Source organism: Canis lupus, chromosome 20 (genome assembly GCF_011100685.1).
Source record: "Canis lupus familiaris isolate Mischka breed German Shepherd chromosome 20, alternate assembly UU_Cfam_GSD_1.0, whole genome shotgun sequence".
Classification (NCBI taxonomy): domain Eukaryota; kingdom Metazoa; phylum Chordata; class Mammalia; order Carnivora; family Canidae; genus Canis; species Canis lupus.
In genome coordinates this window covers 33,825,220-33,844,919 of record NC_049241.1, presented here as the reverse complement: position 1 = coordinate 33,844,919, position 19,700 = coordinate 33,825,220, and the positions used below count along the sequence as shown (strand labels likewise).

Here is a 19,700-nt window from a genome sequence, read left to right as displayed (position 1 = left end):
AGATTTCAGCACTCTTACTGGGAACTTTGCCAAAGCAATAAGGTGTTGCTGTGCTCAAAACCACATTCTTGTTTAGCTAAAACTTCAGAAGTTTTAACTCCTCAGTTTGGCAGAGAAGACCTCTTGTAATCTGACCACAGTCTATAGACCTAGAATCACCTCCTGCCACTCACCCATGAGCCCTCTGTTCTCTGGTCCTTCTAGGCAATCTGCCATTTCCTAAATGCATCATGCTTTGCCATCCCTCTGTGCTTCCTTCAAGCAGTCTTCCTTTCCTGGGATGCTTTTCTTTCATTTATTAACTGGCTAACTCCTACGTGTCCTCAGGATATAACTCAAACTCCTCCTCTAAGAAGCCTTTACCACTTTCCTGGAGCAATTTGGATATATCTCTGATGTAGAAATGACCACATTTTATTACAATTATTGGTCACCTGCTCTGACCTATAAACTTCCTGAGGGAAGAACTGATGTTGCATGTGACATATGAGCTGTCATCACTAAGATATTTTAAGGCAGCTTCCAAATGTTTTGAGATTCAACAACAAAATTTAAGAAAGCAAAGAAAATTCTAAGAGAGCTATTCAACATAAAGGCATTATTAAATAAATTATAATTCATCTGCTTGATGGTATATTATGTAGCCAATTAGACAATTCTGAGACCATTTTAACAGCTAAAAGTCCATTTTATGTAAGTTAAAATCAGAACTAAAATTTGTACATGAATGCTGTTTAGCACATGAGTAAAGATATAAAAAGAACACCACAAAATTCTGTTTTTACCTGATGACATCATAAGTGATTTTTTATCTTAGTTTACAAATTTTTATAATTCAAGAAAAAAGTGAATAAATGAAAAATGTAAAAAGAAACTTCCAAAGGGCTTCAAGGTATTATTGCAACCTTTTAGAAGCAGGAAGTTAGCTGTTATGCAAGTAGCAACAAGAGTTCCTCAGGCTGGCACAGGCATCCATGAGCCCCTGGGCTCATTAGTGAGCTCATGATCATTGGACTAGCCCCTGATGTTGGTCAAGAAAGGACTTGCACCAAATACGCGGTTTACTAATGGTATCTTGCAAATCCTTGTGATCTCTTGAAAACAAGCCCTTATAAACAGTGACCAGACTAATGCTTGCAGATCCTCAGCACTCAGAATCAATTAGCCACAGGCACGGAAAGGTCAAAACAAGCAAAGTGAGTCATCAGGTTACTCACTGATCTCAGCTTTCGGTTCTGAATACAGCCAGGGCAAGAATTAAAGAGCAGAAAGAGAGGAAAACACAAAAACAAGATTCAAAGTGAAAGACATTTTCCACTTTCACTGGAGAGAATCAATTGCCCACCTTGTAACAGTTTCAACCCCTGACCAGCTTCAAATTCCCCCCCTTCCACAACCAGTTTGCAAGTAATTTATGCTAACTTTAAATTTTCATACGTTACAAAAGTATAAAAAACTCTCGTACATTACAAAAGTATATAAAATCAAGTACAAACCACCTCATTTTCCCAAGTCTACTTTCTAGAAGTGACTGCTAGTAAGTCTGTTTTAGATCTTCCCAAACCTTTTAAATGCATTTGCCAACAATCACTGAAAACAGAATGTTTTCTCTTCTTACTCAACAGTATGTCTCTCCCTATTAGCATATAAGACTCATTCTTCTAAAAATATAATAATTTATGGGGGTAAATTTCACATAACATAAATTAACCATTTTTGTGAACAATTCAGTGGCCTTTAGTACATTTACAGAACTACCAGCTCTGTGTAGTTCCAAAACATTTCCATCATCCCCAAATCACTCTTTCTCTTTAATGAGTGCGGAGTTAGGATCCCATGGTCCAGATGGACCACATGGATTTAATCAACCTCCCACTGATGGACATTAAAATCGTTTCCAGTGTCTGGCTATTTCAAAAAGTGCTTCAGTGAACATCCTTTATGTATTTGTGCTATTTTTATAAGGCAATTCCTTAAGTAAAATTCCTTGGTCTAAAAAATATCAACATTTTAGCATTTGACATGCATTGCCAAATTTGCCAAATTGACATCCAGACAGTCTGTTTCAAACTTTATCACCCCCCAGAAAGGTATATGAATTATCTTTTTCCATACTCTCATCAATAGCATATTATTATTAATCTAATAGGGAAAACAACTACAGCTTATCCTTAAACAACATGAGTTTGAACTTTGAGGGTCCATTCACATGCAGATTTTTTTCAACAAATATGGCAGAGGACTGTAAATGTATTTTCTCTTCCTTGTGATTTTAATAACATTTTCTTTTTGTCAGCTTACTTTATTGTAAGAATACAGTACATAATACTTATAAATACAAAATATGTGCCAATTGTGTTTATGTTATTGGTAAGGCTTCCGGTCAATAGCAGGCTATTAAGAAGTTAAGTAATGGGTGAGTCAAAAGTTACATATGGATTTTCAACTCACCGCAGAGTGGGGGGTGTTGGTGTCCCTAACCCTGCATTGTTCAAGGGTCAATTGTATACCTTAACTTCAGTTTCATGTTTTGAATGTAAGACTGGGCATATTTTTATGTATTTCTTGAAAAACTTCCCAGAGGGCTAGAGATATTCTTCTGTTGCAGTTTGGGGGGAGGGAGAGATGAGCTACACTAGGTGAGCTCTAATGTTAAGAATTCCTTGTTTTGTGTTTTCTTAGTGAGTGCTGAACTTGGGAACAAAGGGATAAGAGACTAGGCAAAGTTCACCACATATATCAGAGAGGTCCCTTTATGTGCCTGCCCACTTCTGATGAATTCTCTCACAATCACCCTCAAGGTGGGGGCTTATTCCCATTTTACTGATGAGGAAACTGAGGTTCAGAGAGGCTAAGGTACTTACTCAGGTAGGATTCAAAACCACATCTCTTTTGCTCCAAAACCTGAGCTCTTTCTATCATGAAGGCTGTATACCTACTACTTATATGCAAATCATGGATTGCAGGGTGGTTTCAGTGAGACAGGTACCAGGCTTCTAAGAGTTTAAATCTAGGTGATGGGCACTGAGGAGGGCACTTGACATGATGAGCAGTGAATGTTATACTATATGTTGGCAAATTGAACTTCAATTAAAAAAAAAATATATATATATATAAAATAAATCTAGGTAAGCAAAGGGAATAATGACTGAGTGGCTCTTTGACCGATCAAACTTCAGATTCATACCTTTAGTTAGGTAGATTAAAAGAAACATCTTGCGATTTTTAACTCCACTTATAAAGGGAAGGATGTTGAAAAGAATTCCAGAGAAGCAATAAAGAATGCCGATCAGGTGTGAGGTCAGCAGCTGGCCAGCCCTGGGGATGGTTCACAGCCAACCAGGCTCAAGCCATGGGCAGGTATTCAAGACTATACACCATGACCTATACCTCTACCAATCCTTAGTACAACTGGGCACAATTAGATGAGAGGATTGGACCTGGCACCCAAAGAAAAGGATGCCTCTTGAGGGAAGAGATCAGCCATGTCCCTTCCAGTGCCGATCCCCCTTCTCCTGCCTCATTTTTCTCTATTTTCACCATGTGCTGTGTGATTCATTTACTGGTTTCTGACATGTCTGTTTCCTCCCAACTGAAGGTAAGCTCCTTGAAGGCAAGGATATCTATCTGTTTTGTTCACTGATGGACTTATTAGCAACTGACACATAGGACCTCAACAATTTTGCTTAATGAACGAATGGCATGCTGGTATGTGCTGGGCATGTGGAGGGGAGCTTTAGAACCTTGTATAAACAAGAAGTAAGGATTGCTATCCCGTTTTACAGATGAGGAAACCAGAGGCTCAGAAAGGGTAATACTTTGCTAAAGGTTGTGTGGCTAATGATTGATGCTCCAGAATTTAAACCCAGGTCAATAATGAACTCAGAATGGCAATAAAGATCTGGTCTATTTGAGTCCACCCCCATCCCAACCAGGCCCCTGTTCACAATGTTAACCGATATCCTGCCCTGCTTCCCTGAGTGCAAGATTCCAAGTATGGTAGGGTACGTGTGCCAAATAAATGACTTTCAGGCTACTTCTCAGTCCATGACAGGGATTCCAAACCTTGCCACCAGTAATACTTTGGACCAGAAAATTCTTTGTTGTGAGGGGCTGTCCTGTATTTGGTAGGATGTTTAGCAGCATCCTATCACTAACCCTTAGATGCTAGTAGTGTCTCTATCCTAGTTGTGACAATCAACACACCTCCACAGCTGAATGCCCTTGGGGTGAGAAACACCAGTCCATGATGACTAGGAGAGACCCAACCTTGGGAGGTATGGCATAAAAACAGACACATGTACAGAGATCCCTCTGGGTGTGGGGAATGAAAAATGTTCCAGGACAAGCAAGAGTTTCCATGAGGGAATCCAGCTTAGCAAATGAGTCAAAAATCTAAAGCTCATAATTACTGGCAGCTAAAATAACAATAGTAATATCAGACACAGATAATGCAGATTTAGGAAATGGGTGCTCGTGTTTATGCCTGAGCAGGGTATGTGGAAAAGATGCTGCATGTGCAAAGGGGACTGTCTGTCAGGTGGGAAAAGAGGGACCCTTTACATGTGTCAGAGGAAATGTAAACCCAGCAGGTGAGGCATGATGGAACAGATTTAATTTGTTAATGCCGACTGTTCAGCAGGGTGCTCCCTTGCCCTTTTCCAAAAACAGAAGGTCTCTACAGCTAAAGATAACACGCTCCAATAAAGAGAATTTAAGCTAGGGAAATTCTCTAAACTTATCATTGCTATTTTGTAGCAGATGGTTTATTATTACATGGACTGGAGGCTAGGGTGGGACTGTCAGAGGGAAATGGGTTTCTATGTTGCTACCTACTACAACGGGTTAAACCAAAATGTACAGTAATTATGGCTAGGATTGGAAAATGTTCTTGAAGAGCATCTTGAAGGAGTCTCCTATGTAAGGCTTGATTAGAGCAATTAACTTAAACTGAGAAAGGACACTTCTCAGTTCTGTGGCTTTCATTACTTTTGACCCTCATGCTAGTCTTGGGAGAGGCAACTGGACAGGTTTTTGCATTTTTGCTCTTTTTAATAGATGAGAAATCTGAGCATCAGGAGATTTAGTGACTGGCCTAAGGTAAGTGTTGCAATAGGAACTGAGTCTAGTCTTTTCACTGTAAAACACGGATTTGGGTTAAGAATACAGGCTTTACAGCAATGTCCACAATAGCCAAACTGTGGCAGGAGCCTCGGCATCTATTGAAAGATGAATGGATAAGGAAGATGTGGTCTATGTAGACATAGAATATTATATATGTATACATGGAATATTACTCAGCCATTAGAAACAATGAATACCCAGCATTTGCTTCAACGTGGTGGGTTGAAGGGTATTATACCCTTCATAATACCCTGGAGGGTATTATGCTGAGTGAAGTAAGTCAATCGGAGAAGGACGAACATTATATGGTTTCATTCATTTGGGGAATATAAATAAAAAACAGTGAAAGGGATGATAGGCGAAAGGAGAGAAAGTGAGTGGGAAATATCAGTGAGGGCAACAGAACATAAGAGACTCCTAACTCTGGGAAATGAACTAGGGGTGGTGGAAAGAGAGGTGGGTGGGGGGATGGGGGACTGGGTGACAGGCACTGAGGGGGGCACTTGGGTGTTATACTATATGTTGGCAAATTGAACTTGAATAAAAAAACTACAAAAAGTAATAAAAAAAAAGAAGAATACAGGCTTTAGAGTAAAACAGACATGGCTTGAAGTCATCTCAGTCCTAAGGGACCTTGGGGAGGTTAATTTCTCTGGATTTCAGTTTTCTTATCTGTGTGGGTCTTTTTTAAAAAAGGACTTATGTATGTATGTATGTATGTATGTATGTATGTATGTATTTAGAGAGCACATGCACAGGAGCAGGGGGGAGGGGCAGAGACACAGGTCTTGATCTCAGGACCCCAATGATCATGATCCTAGCTGAAACCAAGAGTCAGACACTTAACCAACTAAGCCACCTGGGGACTCCCTTAGTTTCCTTATTTGTAAAAGGGCACAGTAATGAGTACCTCACAACATTGCAGTAAGGATTACATAAGACAAAATATGTCAAAGCCTTAGCCAGTGCCTGATATGTGGGCAAAAGGCAATGGATGTTACCTCTCACTGTTATAATTGGCTGCACTGCCACCATTAATGCTGGTTTATATGTTTTCATTCATTAGCTAACAGCAGACATATCTTTGAAAACTTGGACCAAATGGATCCTTGGAGATTTCCATTAGGATAACTGATAGGAGGAGAAACCCTTCAGCAGTGCTGTTATAGAGCAGATCTAGAAACAGCCTAAAGTGACCAATAGGGAATAGTTAAATAAATTACAGTGTAATCATAAAATGGAACATTATATATTTGCTAAAAACATTCTTTTAAGAAAAGCTTAATGATAATGGGAAAGTCTTCCATGTAGAGTTTAGGAAAGGAAGATCCCTATTTAAAATACATGTTAATAGATGTTACCCCCAGATGGTGGGCTATGAATGTTTTTATTTTCATTTCCATACTTCTCTACATGTATTTTCCATAAGAGATATTAACTAAGAAAAAAAGAAATCAGTAGACAAATGTGCAAGACCATGAACACAGAGTTTGAAGTGGTACTGTAAACATAAAATCCTATTTGGATTTGGTTCAGATTAATGTACATTGAAAACATGGTAAAAAGGCACCCGATCCAATCACAATAAAAAAAAAAAAATCAAACTCCATAGACCCAGGGCAAGGAGATGTCTTTCTGTAGCTGAGAGAGATTCTGAGTAGAATGAATGAAAAGCCAGAGAAAATATTTGGTTGAGGTGTAGGAAAAATATTGTACAATTTTCTTAGTGCAAACCAAAAATTAGGAACCTTCCAGAGGCTTGGGACAGCAGCCCACCCTCTTCATTTGGCACCATAAAACGGCTTTTGCACAATAATGTTAATGATACAATATTCTATTAGCTGAAATGGAAATGACGACTCTCTTTGCCACACAGGCAAACAAGGAGTAAAGAACAACAGTGAAGTGTGATGCTCCAGACCAAAAGTCTGGCCATCATTTATATATCCTAGCAAACTACAGGCTTTCTTTCAACCAGCTGACTTATTTGCAGAAGCTGACTCCATGAGAGGCACCGTGAAAACCCTGTAGGATCCCAGCTCCAGTATTTACTGGCTGCTTGACACAGGGCACATTTTTTAATCTTCAGGTTCCTCGCCTACAAAGTGGTGCTAAATCCTACCTTGGGTTGTTATGGAAAAGATGAAATGAAGCCACAAATGTAAAGTACTTCTCACAGAACTTGGCTCATTGTAAATGCTCAACTCCTGGAAGTTGTTATTATTAAATAAAAAAAGACAAGCTTTAAATTTTAATAGTCAACTATGATGGTGGTCTACCAGAGATAGTAAAGATCCACAGAAAGTAAGGGGTTCCTCTTGAGTGGAAAACAGGTCACTTCTTAGCTACATCCCTACCTTCCAGACGGCAAGGCACTATGATTTCTGGTTGCTTACACACACACACACACACACACACACACACACCAAGCTTATTTCCATATCTGCCAGATAACTTACGATCAAAGACTTTTTGTCAATTATAGAAAGTGTATGACCTGGGAACAAGAGACTAAGCTTGAGATCCTTGGAGAAGAAAATCAGGTTTTGAGCACATGGGAATTAAGCACATGTGCTCGGGGACTCTTCTACTTATTTCTCAAATTAGAAAGCATCAGCCTTCTCGTGCTCCTTCCTCAAACCTGAAACACCCTCCCCTTCCCTTCTCCTTATCAGCTCTGAGCTGTTCCAGGCCCAACACAAATCCTTCTGCCCTTGCCAGGGAGCCTTCCTTTACCTGTCCCCCCAATTCCCACAACTCAGCCATTACTAGGCTCCCTCTCTCTAGTATATTTTATTATATAAAATTTTAAAATCGTATACATTTGGTGGTCAAGATAATACAATTATTTAAAAAGTCCAAGCATGGTAGGAATATATAATGTAAAAAATAAAAGTCAATAGATCCAGCCTGTTTATTCATTCTCTACTGATTTGTAATTCTTATGTAGTAGGAAATAAAAGGAGAACATTAGAAAGAAAACAAAAGAGGTATCAGTCTCTTATACTTGTATTCCCAAGAGATAACCACTATTAAGAATTTGATGATATTCCTAGTTTCCTATCCATATATTACAATGGGTACATATTATTAATTGGGATATAATGGTTTTAAATTTCCTTTTTTTTTTTTTTTTAGTTGCTGACATATCTTAGACAAGTTTAACAAGTAGATTTTATCCTACTCAAGAGTAGGCCCTGTCTCCTTTTGCATACTGATTACTTCTCCCAATAGGTCTAGAGCAGAACAAATAACACAGTAGATATAATGAATAATAAATGGGGAACATTAATATATCCCGTTTTCTGCTGCATCTGGGTAAAATGAAATACTTTGTAGATCTAAGGGCCCAGGAATGGAGCAATGAGAGATTGTGGTTACCAGAAACCCTTCCTAAGCCACAATAATCCTCCCTGAGGGGATACAAGTGTGAGAGGGCTGATATTCTGTTGTGAAGTAACCCAGTTATTATACAACATTACTAGGTGGGCACCCAATACCTGTCCTGGAGAGCCCCTAGGAAGAGCAATGGCCAACTTTTCTAGTAATAAACACAATAATAACACTAATGGCCAATTTTTGAGCATATCCCAAGTCACATGTAGTACTAGGGATACAAAGAAAAGAAAGACTTTGTTCTTTGTGGAAAGTCAAGGGGCCCCCTGGAAGGGCCATCCTGTGAAGATGTCACAGCAGTGGGAAAAACTGTGGCAAAAGAGAGGGGAAAATGTGACTATGAGTCTAGAATTAGGATGTGTGAACACCAAGGAGCAATTTTGCCCAAGACAGGTACACACCAGGAAGAGAGGCCTGGCTCTAGAGACATCAGATGCCTTGAATTTACATCTTTTGATCAGAATTTCACTTCTGGGAATATCATCTAAGGAAAGGAAGGAATGTAAACACACATAAGATTTGTGATTAGGATGTTTAAAGCAGTGTCATCTATAATGGTAGAAAAATGGAGATAGATGTTCAACCAAAGAAGAGTGAATAATCAATACCTGGTATATCTTTTTGATGAAATATTATATGAATTCATTAAGGATTGGGTTTGTGAAAAATACTTTTTTTTGGTGAAAAATACTTAATCATATGAAAGTGTATTCTACTGTAAGGTTATTTGACACTGTTAAGACAAAAACATGTTAAAAGATAGCATATATATGTACTATATACATATGTATATATGATTATGATTTTGTTTAAAAAAACACACGCAGGTATATTGTAAAAGAAAAGATTGTCTGAGTGCACACCTAAATGTTAATATGAGATTTTCAGTGATGGGTAGAAGGGATTGCAAGTGACTTTTACTCCCTTTTCTATGTTTCTCTATATTTTTCAATCTTAAAAAGATGTTCTATAATCAAAAGAAAGCATAATTAGAAGGCACTTTAAAAAATAGGACAAATGTCTTAATACAGAGTTGTTTGACAATATAAAAAATATTCACAGCCTAAATATCCATTAATAGGAGACGGGTTATGCAAAATAAGTCACATCACCACATTGGAATAATATATATTTGGTCCATGAAGATCACATTTTCCAAGAATAACTTGAAAAAGTGATATCATACTTGTCTTAAGCCATAACAAAATCCTGATCCAGCTAACTGACAAAGAGAGGATACAAATAAAAGAGATGGAAGAAACCAGACAAAATGCAAATACAAAAAAAAGAGAGAGAGAGAGAGAGAGAGAGAGAGAGAGAAAGACATAACTCGACAAAAAGCATTAAAAGAAATAAAGAGGGCTATTGAACCTTCATGAAAGGTACAATTCCCCCAAGAGGCTGTAACAATGACGAAGAGGAACCTTTACATACCTAACTGTGTAGCTTGGAAATATGTTAGGCCAAGACCAATAGAAACGCCAAGAGAAACTGACCATGCAGGGTCCCCATGGGAGATTTCAATCCAAGAGTGAACAGATTACACAAAGATAAGACTGGGTACACCGTAAGTAACCTCAAATGAGCCTCAGAGTATGTAAGTGTAGATATACTTAGAATAACACTGGAAGGAAGTTATTAAAATATTAACGGGTTGTTTTGCAGTGGAATCTTTTCTCTTTCTCCTTTTTTTGTATTTTTCCATAATGAACGCATGCTTTTATAATGGAAAAGAAATGAAGCTTGTGTTCAGAGAGGACACAGGGCTCCACCACAGTGCTGTGAACACAGCATTCCATAGCACGCCCTGGCCCCAGCTCAAATGCGTCTACCAGCTGTGCGGAGCCATGGTGGGAGAGGCAGGGCTCAGCGACACGCCCACGGCCAGCCCGCTGTCTTCACTGCCAGGAGGGGTGCACGCAGGCCCCTTTCAGAGCTGGGCTGCATTTTCCTCTCAGGCAGGCCAGTGAGGAGATTTTCAGGCCCACAGGGATGCAGACATCTGTGCTCCCGTCTATCAGCAGCACTAACTTCCTGGTCAGACACAGACACAAAGCCAGGCAGACGGCTGGCTGTTCCTCTCCAACTTCTACAAATGCTGTCTTTGTGCTGAAGCCTGAGCCCCCAGTCTATATGGGGCACAGGGGAGGCAAGAGACAAGTCCTGCAGTGTCTTGGGTGAAGGGTTGCCGCAAGGATCACTCACATTTGTGGCTGGGGTTTTAACCTCTTTGGAAAAGCTGCTAGCCCCAAGCTATTCTGATATCCTCTTGGCCTACCCTGTGGCCTCCTGAGGAGCCAGAGGAAGGACTGCTAAGTGCTCCATTATTGATTGTGTTTGGGTGTTTGGGCCTAACTCATCTCTTCTTCTATAATAAAAGGAATACAACCTCGACATAACTGGACGCTGAAAGGGATATATATGTCTCTGTGAGTCCAGGCAGCAGGGACATGGAATACTGTGGCAGGGAACCAAGCTGCTCAATTATAGCCTCGAGTTGTTTTTAGAAGTAGAAGAGGCATATATAATAAGCACCTATGAGTAAAGAACGCATGCCGAGAGGTTTGGGGCAGCCCCTTCCCTACTCTCTTTGTTCTTTGTTCTTCCCCTTTTATTTATTTTTTATTTAAATTTTTTTTTTTAAGATTTTACTTATTTATTCACGAGAGACACACAGAGGGAGGCAGAGACATAGGCAGAGGGAGAAGCAGGCTCCCCACGGGGAGCCTGATGTGGAACTCAATCCTGGGACCCCCGAAGATCACAACCTGAGCCAAAGGCAGATGCTCAACCACTGAGCCGAGCCACCCAGGTGCCCCTGTTCCTCCCCTTTTAGAACAGGCACCAAAATCACTGTACACAAAATGGAAGAGGATGTGAAGATGGCCCTCCAAGTATCTCTTTGGGGCCTCCTGCTTCCCCTCCTCCTCTCTGCTCCTCAGATCATATTAGCACTCTATCCTGTTCTAGCTGCAGGGGGAAGCAATAAAGTCATGGAGTAGTTACTGGGATGCAAGCTGGAAATCATTTTGCAAAACATGCATTGCATGCACCAAGGTGACCAACAGGGAGATATATTTGGGAGGCAAGAAAGCATTCTCTGGGTTTTGCTGATCATCCTGTAAACATGGCTGTCTAACTCTGCACAGGGTCATATTTCCATTCACTGACCCCCTCAAGGACACATTCTCAACATAAGGATGCTGCTCAAGTTCTCTCTGTGTCCATATGTATAACCATTATGAAGAGCCATTCTGCTTCTGCCGGGTTGTTTCTGTCCCATAAATGGAGCCTGGAATTAGCTATTTATCATGACATTTGAAGAAAGTAAATTAAAAAATTATTTTGCCAAAAAAAATCTTTGAGGTTTTAGAAACCAATTTCCACATATCAGATCCCTCCCTCGGGTCTGGCTTTCTCAGCCTTATTATCCTTATTTGGCTTCAGTCTGTTGGATTTCAGACATAGCTTGATTTCTTTCTGTCCCAGTTCTCTAGGTCAATGCAAATTTTCAAGGTGATCAGATATTCCCTGCAGGCTTCCCTGTGTAGGATCTGTGTAGGGCAGAGATGAGAGAAGAGAAATAAAGGTTTCCTGGGAAGCCCAAGGAAAGGTTTTGAAGGTATGACAATGGAGGATCTTACAGCAACATACAGTCAGGTCTGTGCTGTGGTAGGAGGGATAGATTAAGTTGTCCCTAGACCTAGGGATAAACGTGGAGTCTACAGGCCAGGCAAAGTGATGACAGTGAGTTAAGGTGTTGAAAGGACAATTGGGAGAGGTGAGGACATCTGTAGGTGACAATTAGCTGGCTACCCAGGTCCAGCTCATTTTGCCATGTGGCAACACAAGCCCAGAACTGGCAAGCCTTTCAATTCTTTAAAAGAAGTCCGAATTCTAAATTCTTTTTTCTTTTTAAAATGACTCTATCTATCTATCATCTATCTATCTATCTATCTATCTATCTATCTATCTATCTATCTATTATCTATCATCTATCTATCTATCTATCTATCTATCTATCTATCTATCACATATACAAGCAGAGGGAGAGAGAGAATCCCAAGTAAGCTCCATGTCCAGCACAGAGCCCGACAAGGGGCTCAACCCTGCAACCCTGAGATCATGACCTGAGCCGAAACTAATAGTTGGATGCTCAACTGACTGAGTCACTCAAGTGCCCCTGGAACTCCAAATTCTTATATGAGTTGTTTGGATTTTTATATGTTAGTTCAAAACACTACACATCCAAACAAAAGACAATTTAAGGGCTAAATGTGATCATGAATCTACCAGAAGGCAACTCTGTCTGGAATGTAAGCAACGTGAGGGCAGGATGTAGAGCCTTGCACTTGATGAGGGCCCACCTAATGCTTACAGAATGAGTAAGGGCCTTCCTAGGGAAGAGGTTCAACTATCCTAGGAGAGCCAATGGGAAGACATGGCTGGCAATATGGAGGTCTCATCGTCAAAGGAGGAAATAACTATAGAATGAACTCAAGCCTCAGCTACTAGGATGGAAAGGAAAGGGTGAAATGGCAGTAGACAGGCTAAAGAATTTTCAAAAAGCAGAACTCAGCTAAAGACCAGATGTGCAGGACAAGGGCGGTGATGAATCTTCCAGGGGAAGCCTGTGATGAACTTGGCCAGAGGGCTGAGGGACTGGTCACGAGGGAGAGAAGGTAAACACATTTTTCTTCACTAGCTTCAAAGCCCTTCATCCGGCTCCCCCAGACAACCTTATTTCTTTTTCTTCTCTATTCTCCCACAGAGGGGATCAGGGGATAAGCAAGGGCCCAGAGGCCCAAGCACTGACAGAAAAAGGGCCAAACCTATAGCTAATTCAGTGATGAGGTCTTTTTTCAGGAGAAACTGAGGAGAGCTAACAGAGCAATGGACAGGGCAGGGAATAAGCCCTGGAGAAGGAGAGCTCCATGGGGAAATGGAGAGAAGAGCCTGGGCTATGCAGAATCATGGCAATGTTGGCTGAATGGTGTGGAAGTGATGGCAGGAGGGGGTGAGGGAGATCTAAAATACTTCTCAAATCATAGATTTTCATAGCATAGAACATGCCTTGGGTTCTGGTCCACAATTTTCTTAGTAACTTGGAAAGCCACAATAAAAATACTGCTAAGTAAAAGTATGCAGGACAAATAAGAAATGGCAGACTCAAGACCACTTCCCATCTAAACAAGATAAGCCTTTTGATGGCATGGCTTTTGTTGGCTTCCATCTGCAAGAGGATTTTTTATGATTATTGAATTTGGTCCAAGGCCTTGGACAAATCTTAACTTTTACCTTAAAATATAAACTTTACTGGGAGTCTAAGAGCAACTACAGCCACTTGTTTACCAAAGAATTATTATAATAGCTAATATTTACTACTTAGCTAACTAATTAGTAAATTAGTGATTGCTAACAAAGGGCTTAGTATAGTTCTGTTAGCAATATAGCCCTTTAAATGAACTATCTTATAAATCTGTAGTATGATTCTATTCTAAAGAAGCTGGTGACATCACTCACAATTTACCCATTAGGAATAAAAGCAAGACATAGAGATGTTAAGTCACCTGCCCAAGGTAACCAAGTCTTTGACTGACTGACTGAACCCAAGGCATGTTCTATACCAATTCTTCAAGGTCAGAATTGAAGTAGTTCTACTGCAGGGCCTTTTTCTAAGTCAGGTCAGCAAACATTTTCTGTAAAGGGGCCGGATAGTAAATATTTTGGGTCTTGTGTGCAGTATGGTCTCTGCCACAACTCCTCCACTGTGCCCTTGCAGTGCAAAAGCAACCACATACAGTTCACAAATATTTAAGCATGATTTCTCCAACAAATTTTCACTTACGGACACTGAAATTTGAACTTCATGTAATTTTCAAGTGTCATGAAATATTGTTCTTTTGACTTTACCCCCAGTCATTTTAAAAGGAAAAACCATTTGCAGCTTGTGCGCCATAAGAAAACATAGGGCAGGATGAATTTTTCTCCCCATGCTGTAGTCTGCAGACCCTGGTCTAAACACTAGGTTCTCCTACCCTCCAGCTTATATCACATGCTGGTTTTCTTAGGAGGCCCGTGGTGTTTTAGGACAAAACCTGTGAGTGTACATATGAAAGGGGTACAGGATTCTGAGGAAAGAGCCAACAGAAATGATTCCTCCAGTCATCCCTCAAAGGACTCCATCTGACCCCAGTTTACAACTTAGAAACACATCTTTCTTCCTTTCAGGTCCCTCAATGCTCTCTTCTGCTGAAATAAGCATTGATTCAGATCTCAGCAGAGGTTCTAGGTAGAGCAGCAATGACCCCTCCTGCCTAACATGATTTCCTGCAAACATAAGCCCACCATGTCCTTCTTACCTGTAGGGTTTGGCTGAAGCGCTTTAACGGTGTGGCCTTCACGGGTGGAATGAGGTTTGCTAGTGATGTGACTCTGGAAAGGGGTTTGACCCGTTTATTACTAGGCTCCTATAAGGTTAAAGAAAAAAAAAAAGGAAGAAAAATGTCAAGGTTAATTACAGACAACATAACTCCGCCCTACAGTCCAGCCCCACTCCACAAGCTGCTGGCTGCACACTGATCTATGGAATGTGAACAGTGCCCCGTCTCACTCCGGCTGTGTGGAGATGACCTAGCTCAGGAGCAAGGGAAGGGGAAATGGCACAGGGTGTCAACAGAAGCAGCCTCTGATCAGACAGCAAATGGGTAGGGTCTGCTCCCTATGCTTCACCCCCAATATCTGCCAGCTTTTAATTCAGGAGCTTCCACTTAGAATCATTCTCTCCAATGCCTCCTGTAAAGAAAAGCTGCCTCAGATTTCCCATCCCATGACCTTGTCAGGGAGTTGTTTTTTGAAGCTTCTGGTTTCATCTTTTTAAAAACCTTTTCTCTACCTTGCCTGAAGCCACTCTCCAAATTTCTTTGATGCGATGGTTTTTCTAAAGCACGTGGAATGTTTGTTTTTTTAGTTCACTAAAAAAAATTTTTTTTAAGAAAATTCTTCTATTACTGGGCCATTTAAAACGCATCTTTGTATCTATAATATATTTGAAATACACCTATGAGTATTTATAAATAACAACCAGCAAGAGAGAAAGTACAGAGAGAAAATCCTACCACGGGCATCTGTTTTTGTAATTTATAGCTACAGGTTTTGAGAATCACTTACACGTAAAATATTTGTAAATCTGCAAGTTACCCCAAACCAAGTTGATGGTGAGAGGGAGCCTACCCATTCCGATGTCTTTGCAAATGAAAATTATATAAAAACAACAGGCTGTGGGAAAGAGGGACATGACAGACAAAACATTTTACAAAGACAAAGAGAACAGTTACCCTTGCCTTCCTAAGCTCCATCTGACCTGCAGTAGATGCTGGACAGCACATGAAGACACCAAATTTTGATGGGAAAAAGCCAAACTTGCCAGTTGCTGTGGTGAACCTCAACCATTTCCAGAGGAAGCCTCAAGATGCTCATCTTTCTTTTTCAGCCATTGCTTTCAAAGTTTTGAGGGTTAACCCAGAACTTCAGATTCTCCAGGACATCCCTGAAGGGTGTTTTGAACATAGTAGGTGCTTGGAAAATCTTGCCTGAATTTGGAATTCTGCTGAGAAACTCATGTCATTTTTTGTCCTTGCCAATCTCAGATATCAGAGCCCTCCTGGAAATAGACCCAATCTTTCTGGCATTTAAATAGAAAAATTAAAAGACTAAAGAAAAAAAAGTACAGAACAATTCCATAATGTTGCCAGGATTGACTTCATGATTTCTCGAAGCAGTGAAATACTTTTCCAAGACACAGAATGAATCCGGGCTGCCGGGGACCTCTCCAGCCTCTTGGCATGCTAAGCGGAACAGACAGTAGGAATCTCTCCGAACACTGAGAAGGCTCAGTTCCAAAATGGAAAGAATGAATCTATCAATATGAGAGACTTCATGTTACTATTATTGAGGTGCTGAAGAGAAAGATCCAATAGCTCTTCTGCCTCCAGGTGACTATGCCCTTCAGGATGCTCCCTGTCCAATGCCTGGCTCCTGAGCATCTGTGCCCAGAGAGGATTTTTTTTTTTCCAGAGGAGGATTTTTAAAATATTTTTTACGTCAGAGCTGCATCACCAGCATACTAAACACACACACACACACACACCCTCTTGAGCATCCACTGAATTTCTCTAAATAGCTCCTGCTTTGGGCTTGAAATGCCAGAGTTGTGATATCACCACCTTTGGTGGCACAAACTGCACTGCAGCAAATGAGGAAAGGAGGGATTTCATGGGGCAGCTGAACTTGGTCTCAGATAATCCTCAGGCACCTGAGAGCCTGGAGACTTCTGGATCTCTAGTTTTTTGGTTGTTTGTTTTTTGGATTTTTTTGTTTGTTTTCCTTCAGATCTCTGGTTTTTTTTTAACAATTAAAGGTGCTGGATCACAGCTTCTGTATCAGAATGGTGAAGCTGAAGGGTAAATGCCAATAGGGGTCTCTTGCTTTAAAAAGAGGCAGGGAGCTTTGCACACTAGGCAGGATGGGGGACAATTCAGTTCTGTCCCACTTGCTGTGTCATCTTTTCTAAGGTTCTGCTGACTTTGCTGCCCATTTTATATGACCCAGTCAATGTGTGTTTCCTACACAGCTAAAAGATATATGTAAAATGCAGATGCCCCTCTGCAGGTTGTGTACAGTGGCACTACATGAAATTGTAATTAAAACTCCTTTCCTGGGATGCCTGGGTGGCTCACCAGTTGGGCACCTGCTTCAGCTCAGGTTGTGATCCCGGGATCCGGGGTCTTGTCTCACATCGGGCTCCCTGCGAGGAGCCTACTTCTCCCTCGGCCTGTGTCTCTGCTTCTCTCTCTCAGTCTGTGTCTCTCATGAATAAATAAATAAATCTTAAAAAAAAAAAAAAACTTTCTTAAGGCATTGCCCATTTAGAAGTAAACATCAGGCTGCTCTCTGGCAATCTGACATTCCCAAGTAATGAACAAGTGAGCCAGAACCACTGCTGCATGATTTAGTGCTGTGATCCAGCAAAGCAAGCAAGTGCAATTTCAAGACCACAACATTTACAGGTTCTTGGATCTATGAAGGAGGCTTTATGCCTGACCCACAAGAGCAGAGTGTGAATTATGCTGTTCACCTTGAGGGCTTCAGTGAGAATAGGAGATTAAAAAAATTCTTGGCCTAATTTGATTTTTCTTTTCCATTTACTCAGTATGTCTCCAGCTTCATTTTACTGCTATCTAAAAAGAGCCCTCAGGGAAAATGTTTCCAGATTCTAGTTAAATAGCTCTACAGAAAGCTAGCAAATGTAATTCCAAGGATGCTTTCGGGCTTTACAGAGAGAGGACAAAATACAACCTGCAGAGGCTTCCTAGTCCAATGACTCAGCTGCCAGTCCAAGCTGGATAAGGTCAATGGTAAACCCAGAAACAAGATATCCTGTTTCAAGCATAGATACCACCCCTACCATGCAATTTTAAGAGAGGGCAGGAGGGCATCTCACTAAAAAGGTTAAAAAACAGAAAAAAAATAAAGGCATTGAGTATTGTGTCTAGGTAGTATTGTCTGAATAAGAAAAGTTTGTTTCATCTTTTCTAGGACTTATAGGTTTTTTGGTTTTCTTGTCTTATTGCACTAGTTAGGACCACCTATATATTATTGATTATAAGCTGAGAGAGCAGGTACATTAGTGTAATTCTTGATTCTAAAGTGGTTATTATGAAGAATTCATCATTATGGACTGTGTTTGCTGAGACCATGGAAGAGATTACCCTTTATCAAGTAGAAAAAGTTCCACTCTATGCTGTTCGCTATGAATTTTTATAATGAATGAATATTGACTTTTATCAAATGTTTTCTCATTATCTTTTCAGAAGACCAGGAAAGGAGGAAAAAAAAAAAAGAAGGGAGAGGTGGCAGGAAGAGAAGGAGACAATGTAGAGGCATGGAGGTTACATATTTTCATAAATGAATTGGCACGGCAATTTAATACATCTCTTGCGCTTAAATAACAAATGAAAGGGAATAAAGCACTCTGCCATTTTATTCTTACTATGAGATTTTATTTTTTATTTTTCAATGATTTTATTTTTTGGGGGGGAGAAAAAGAGAGAGAGAGACAATATAAGCAGGGGAGAGAGAGTGAGAAAAAGGATATGTGTGGGGCAGAGAGAAAGGGAGAAACAGACTCCCCACCAAGCAGGGAGCCCGATGCAGGGCTTGAGCCCAGGACCCTGGGATCACAACCCAAGCCAAAGGCAGAGGCCTAACCAACTCAGCCACCCAGGTGCCCCTAATGTGAGAATTTATTAACAGATTTTAATACTCCTACCATAGGGGAAACAATGGTTTTCTTTCCCTCTCCTCATTCTTACCTCCCAACAGGTAAAAACAAAAGCAGATTATATGCATGTAAGAAATTGTCTATCATATCAATATGATCTAGCTTAAATGTGTATTCCTTCAAAAATGCTTTCATTCTAATAGACATGGCATATAGGCAATCATTACTCATTCTCCTTGCACTTCATTTTTCCAGCTAGAGTGGCACTGGGGAACAACAGGAGGGTCTTCCTCATAATGTTTGTAGCTACCATGAGACCACCTTCACTCAGCCACAAACCCAGCTCAAGAGGGACCAGAAATGCATTCATCAGTGCAGGACTGACCACTTTACTGCAAGCAATACTGCTCCTGGCTGTTATACACCCGGCCAGGAACAAGGGAGAGGTGAGAATCAACTGTGCTAGCAGATGCTGCTGCTCATGAGTTGATGGAGTCAGAAAAGTCTTTCAAATGTTTGAAGACACCAGGGCAGCCTTAGGCAGGGTTCCATCTCTGTAGCGGGAGGAGGTGTGCTGGAAACACGTAGTAGCCCTCTAAGAGGCTTTCATCATCCTCATGTTAAACAGAAATTACAATCTCAGAGTGGTTAGAAGCTCTCACATTATGAAATAATAATAATAATAATAATCATCTCATATTTAGTGCAGGGATTCCTCTCAATGCTTTATAGATATCTACTAATTTATTCCTCCTAAATATTCCTGCAAGGTAGATACTATTATGATCCATATTTTAAAGATGGAGATACTGAGGCAGAGGATGAGCAATGTGCTTAAAATCACTCAAAAAAGATGGCCAGGACTTAAACCTAGGCAGGCTGGCTCCAGAGCCCATGC

General features: G+C 40.5%; 1 protein-coding gene across 4 annotated transcripts in view; it reads right to left on the bottom strand.

Moving 5' to 3' along the window:
- ARHGEF3 (Rho guanine nucleotide exchange factor 3) overlaps positions 1–19,700 on the bottom strand; it is a 304,371-nt gene that overhangs the window by 28,987 nt on the left and 255,684 nt on the right. For all 4 annotated transcript variants that reach the window (XM_038566117.1, XM_038566116.1, XM_038566118.1 and 1 more), the window contains one exon: positions 14,883–14,990. In XM_038566117.1, the coding sequence (XP_038422045.1) occupies positions 14,883–14,990 (108 nt within the window). The remainder of the gene's footprint in view (positions 1–14,882; positions 14,991–19,700) is intronic.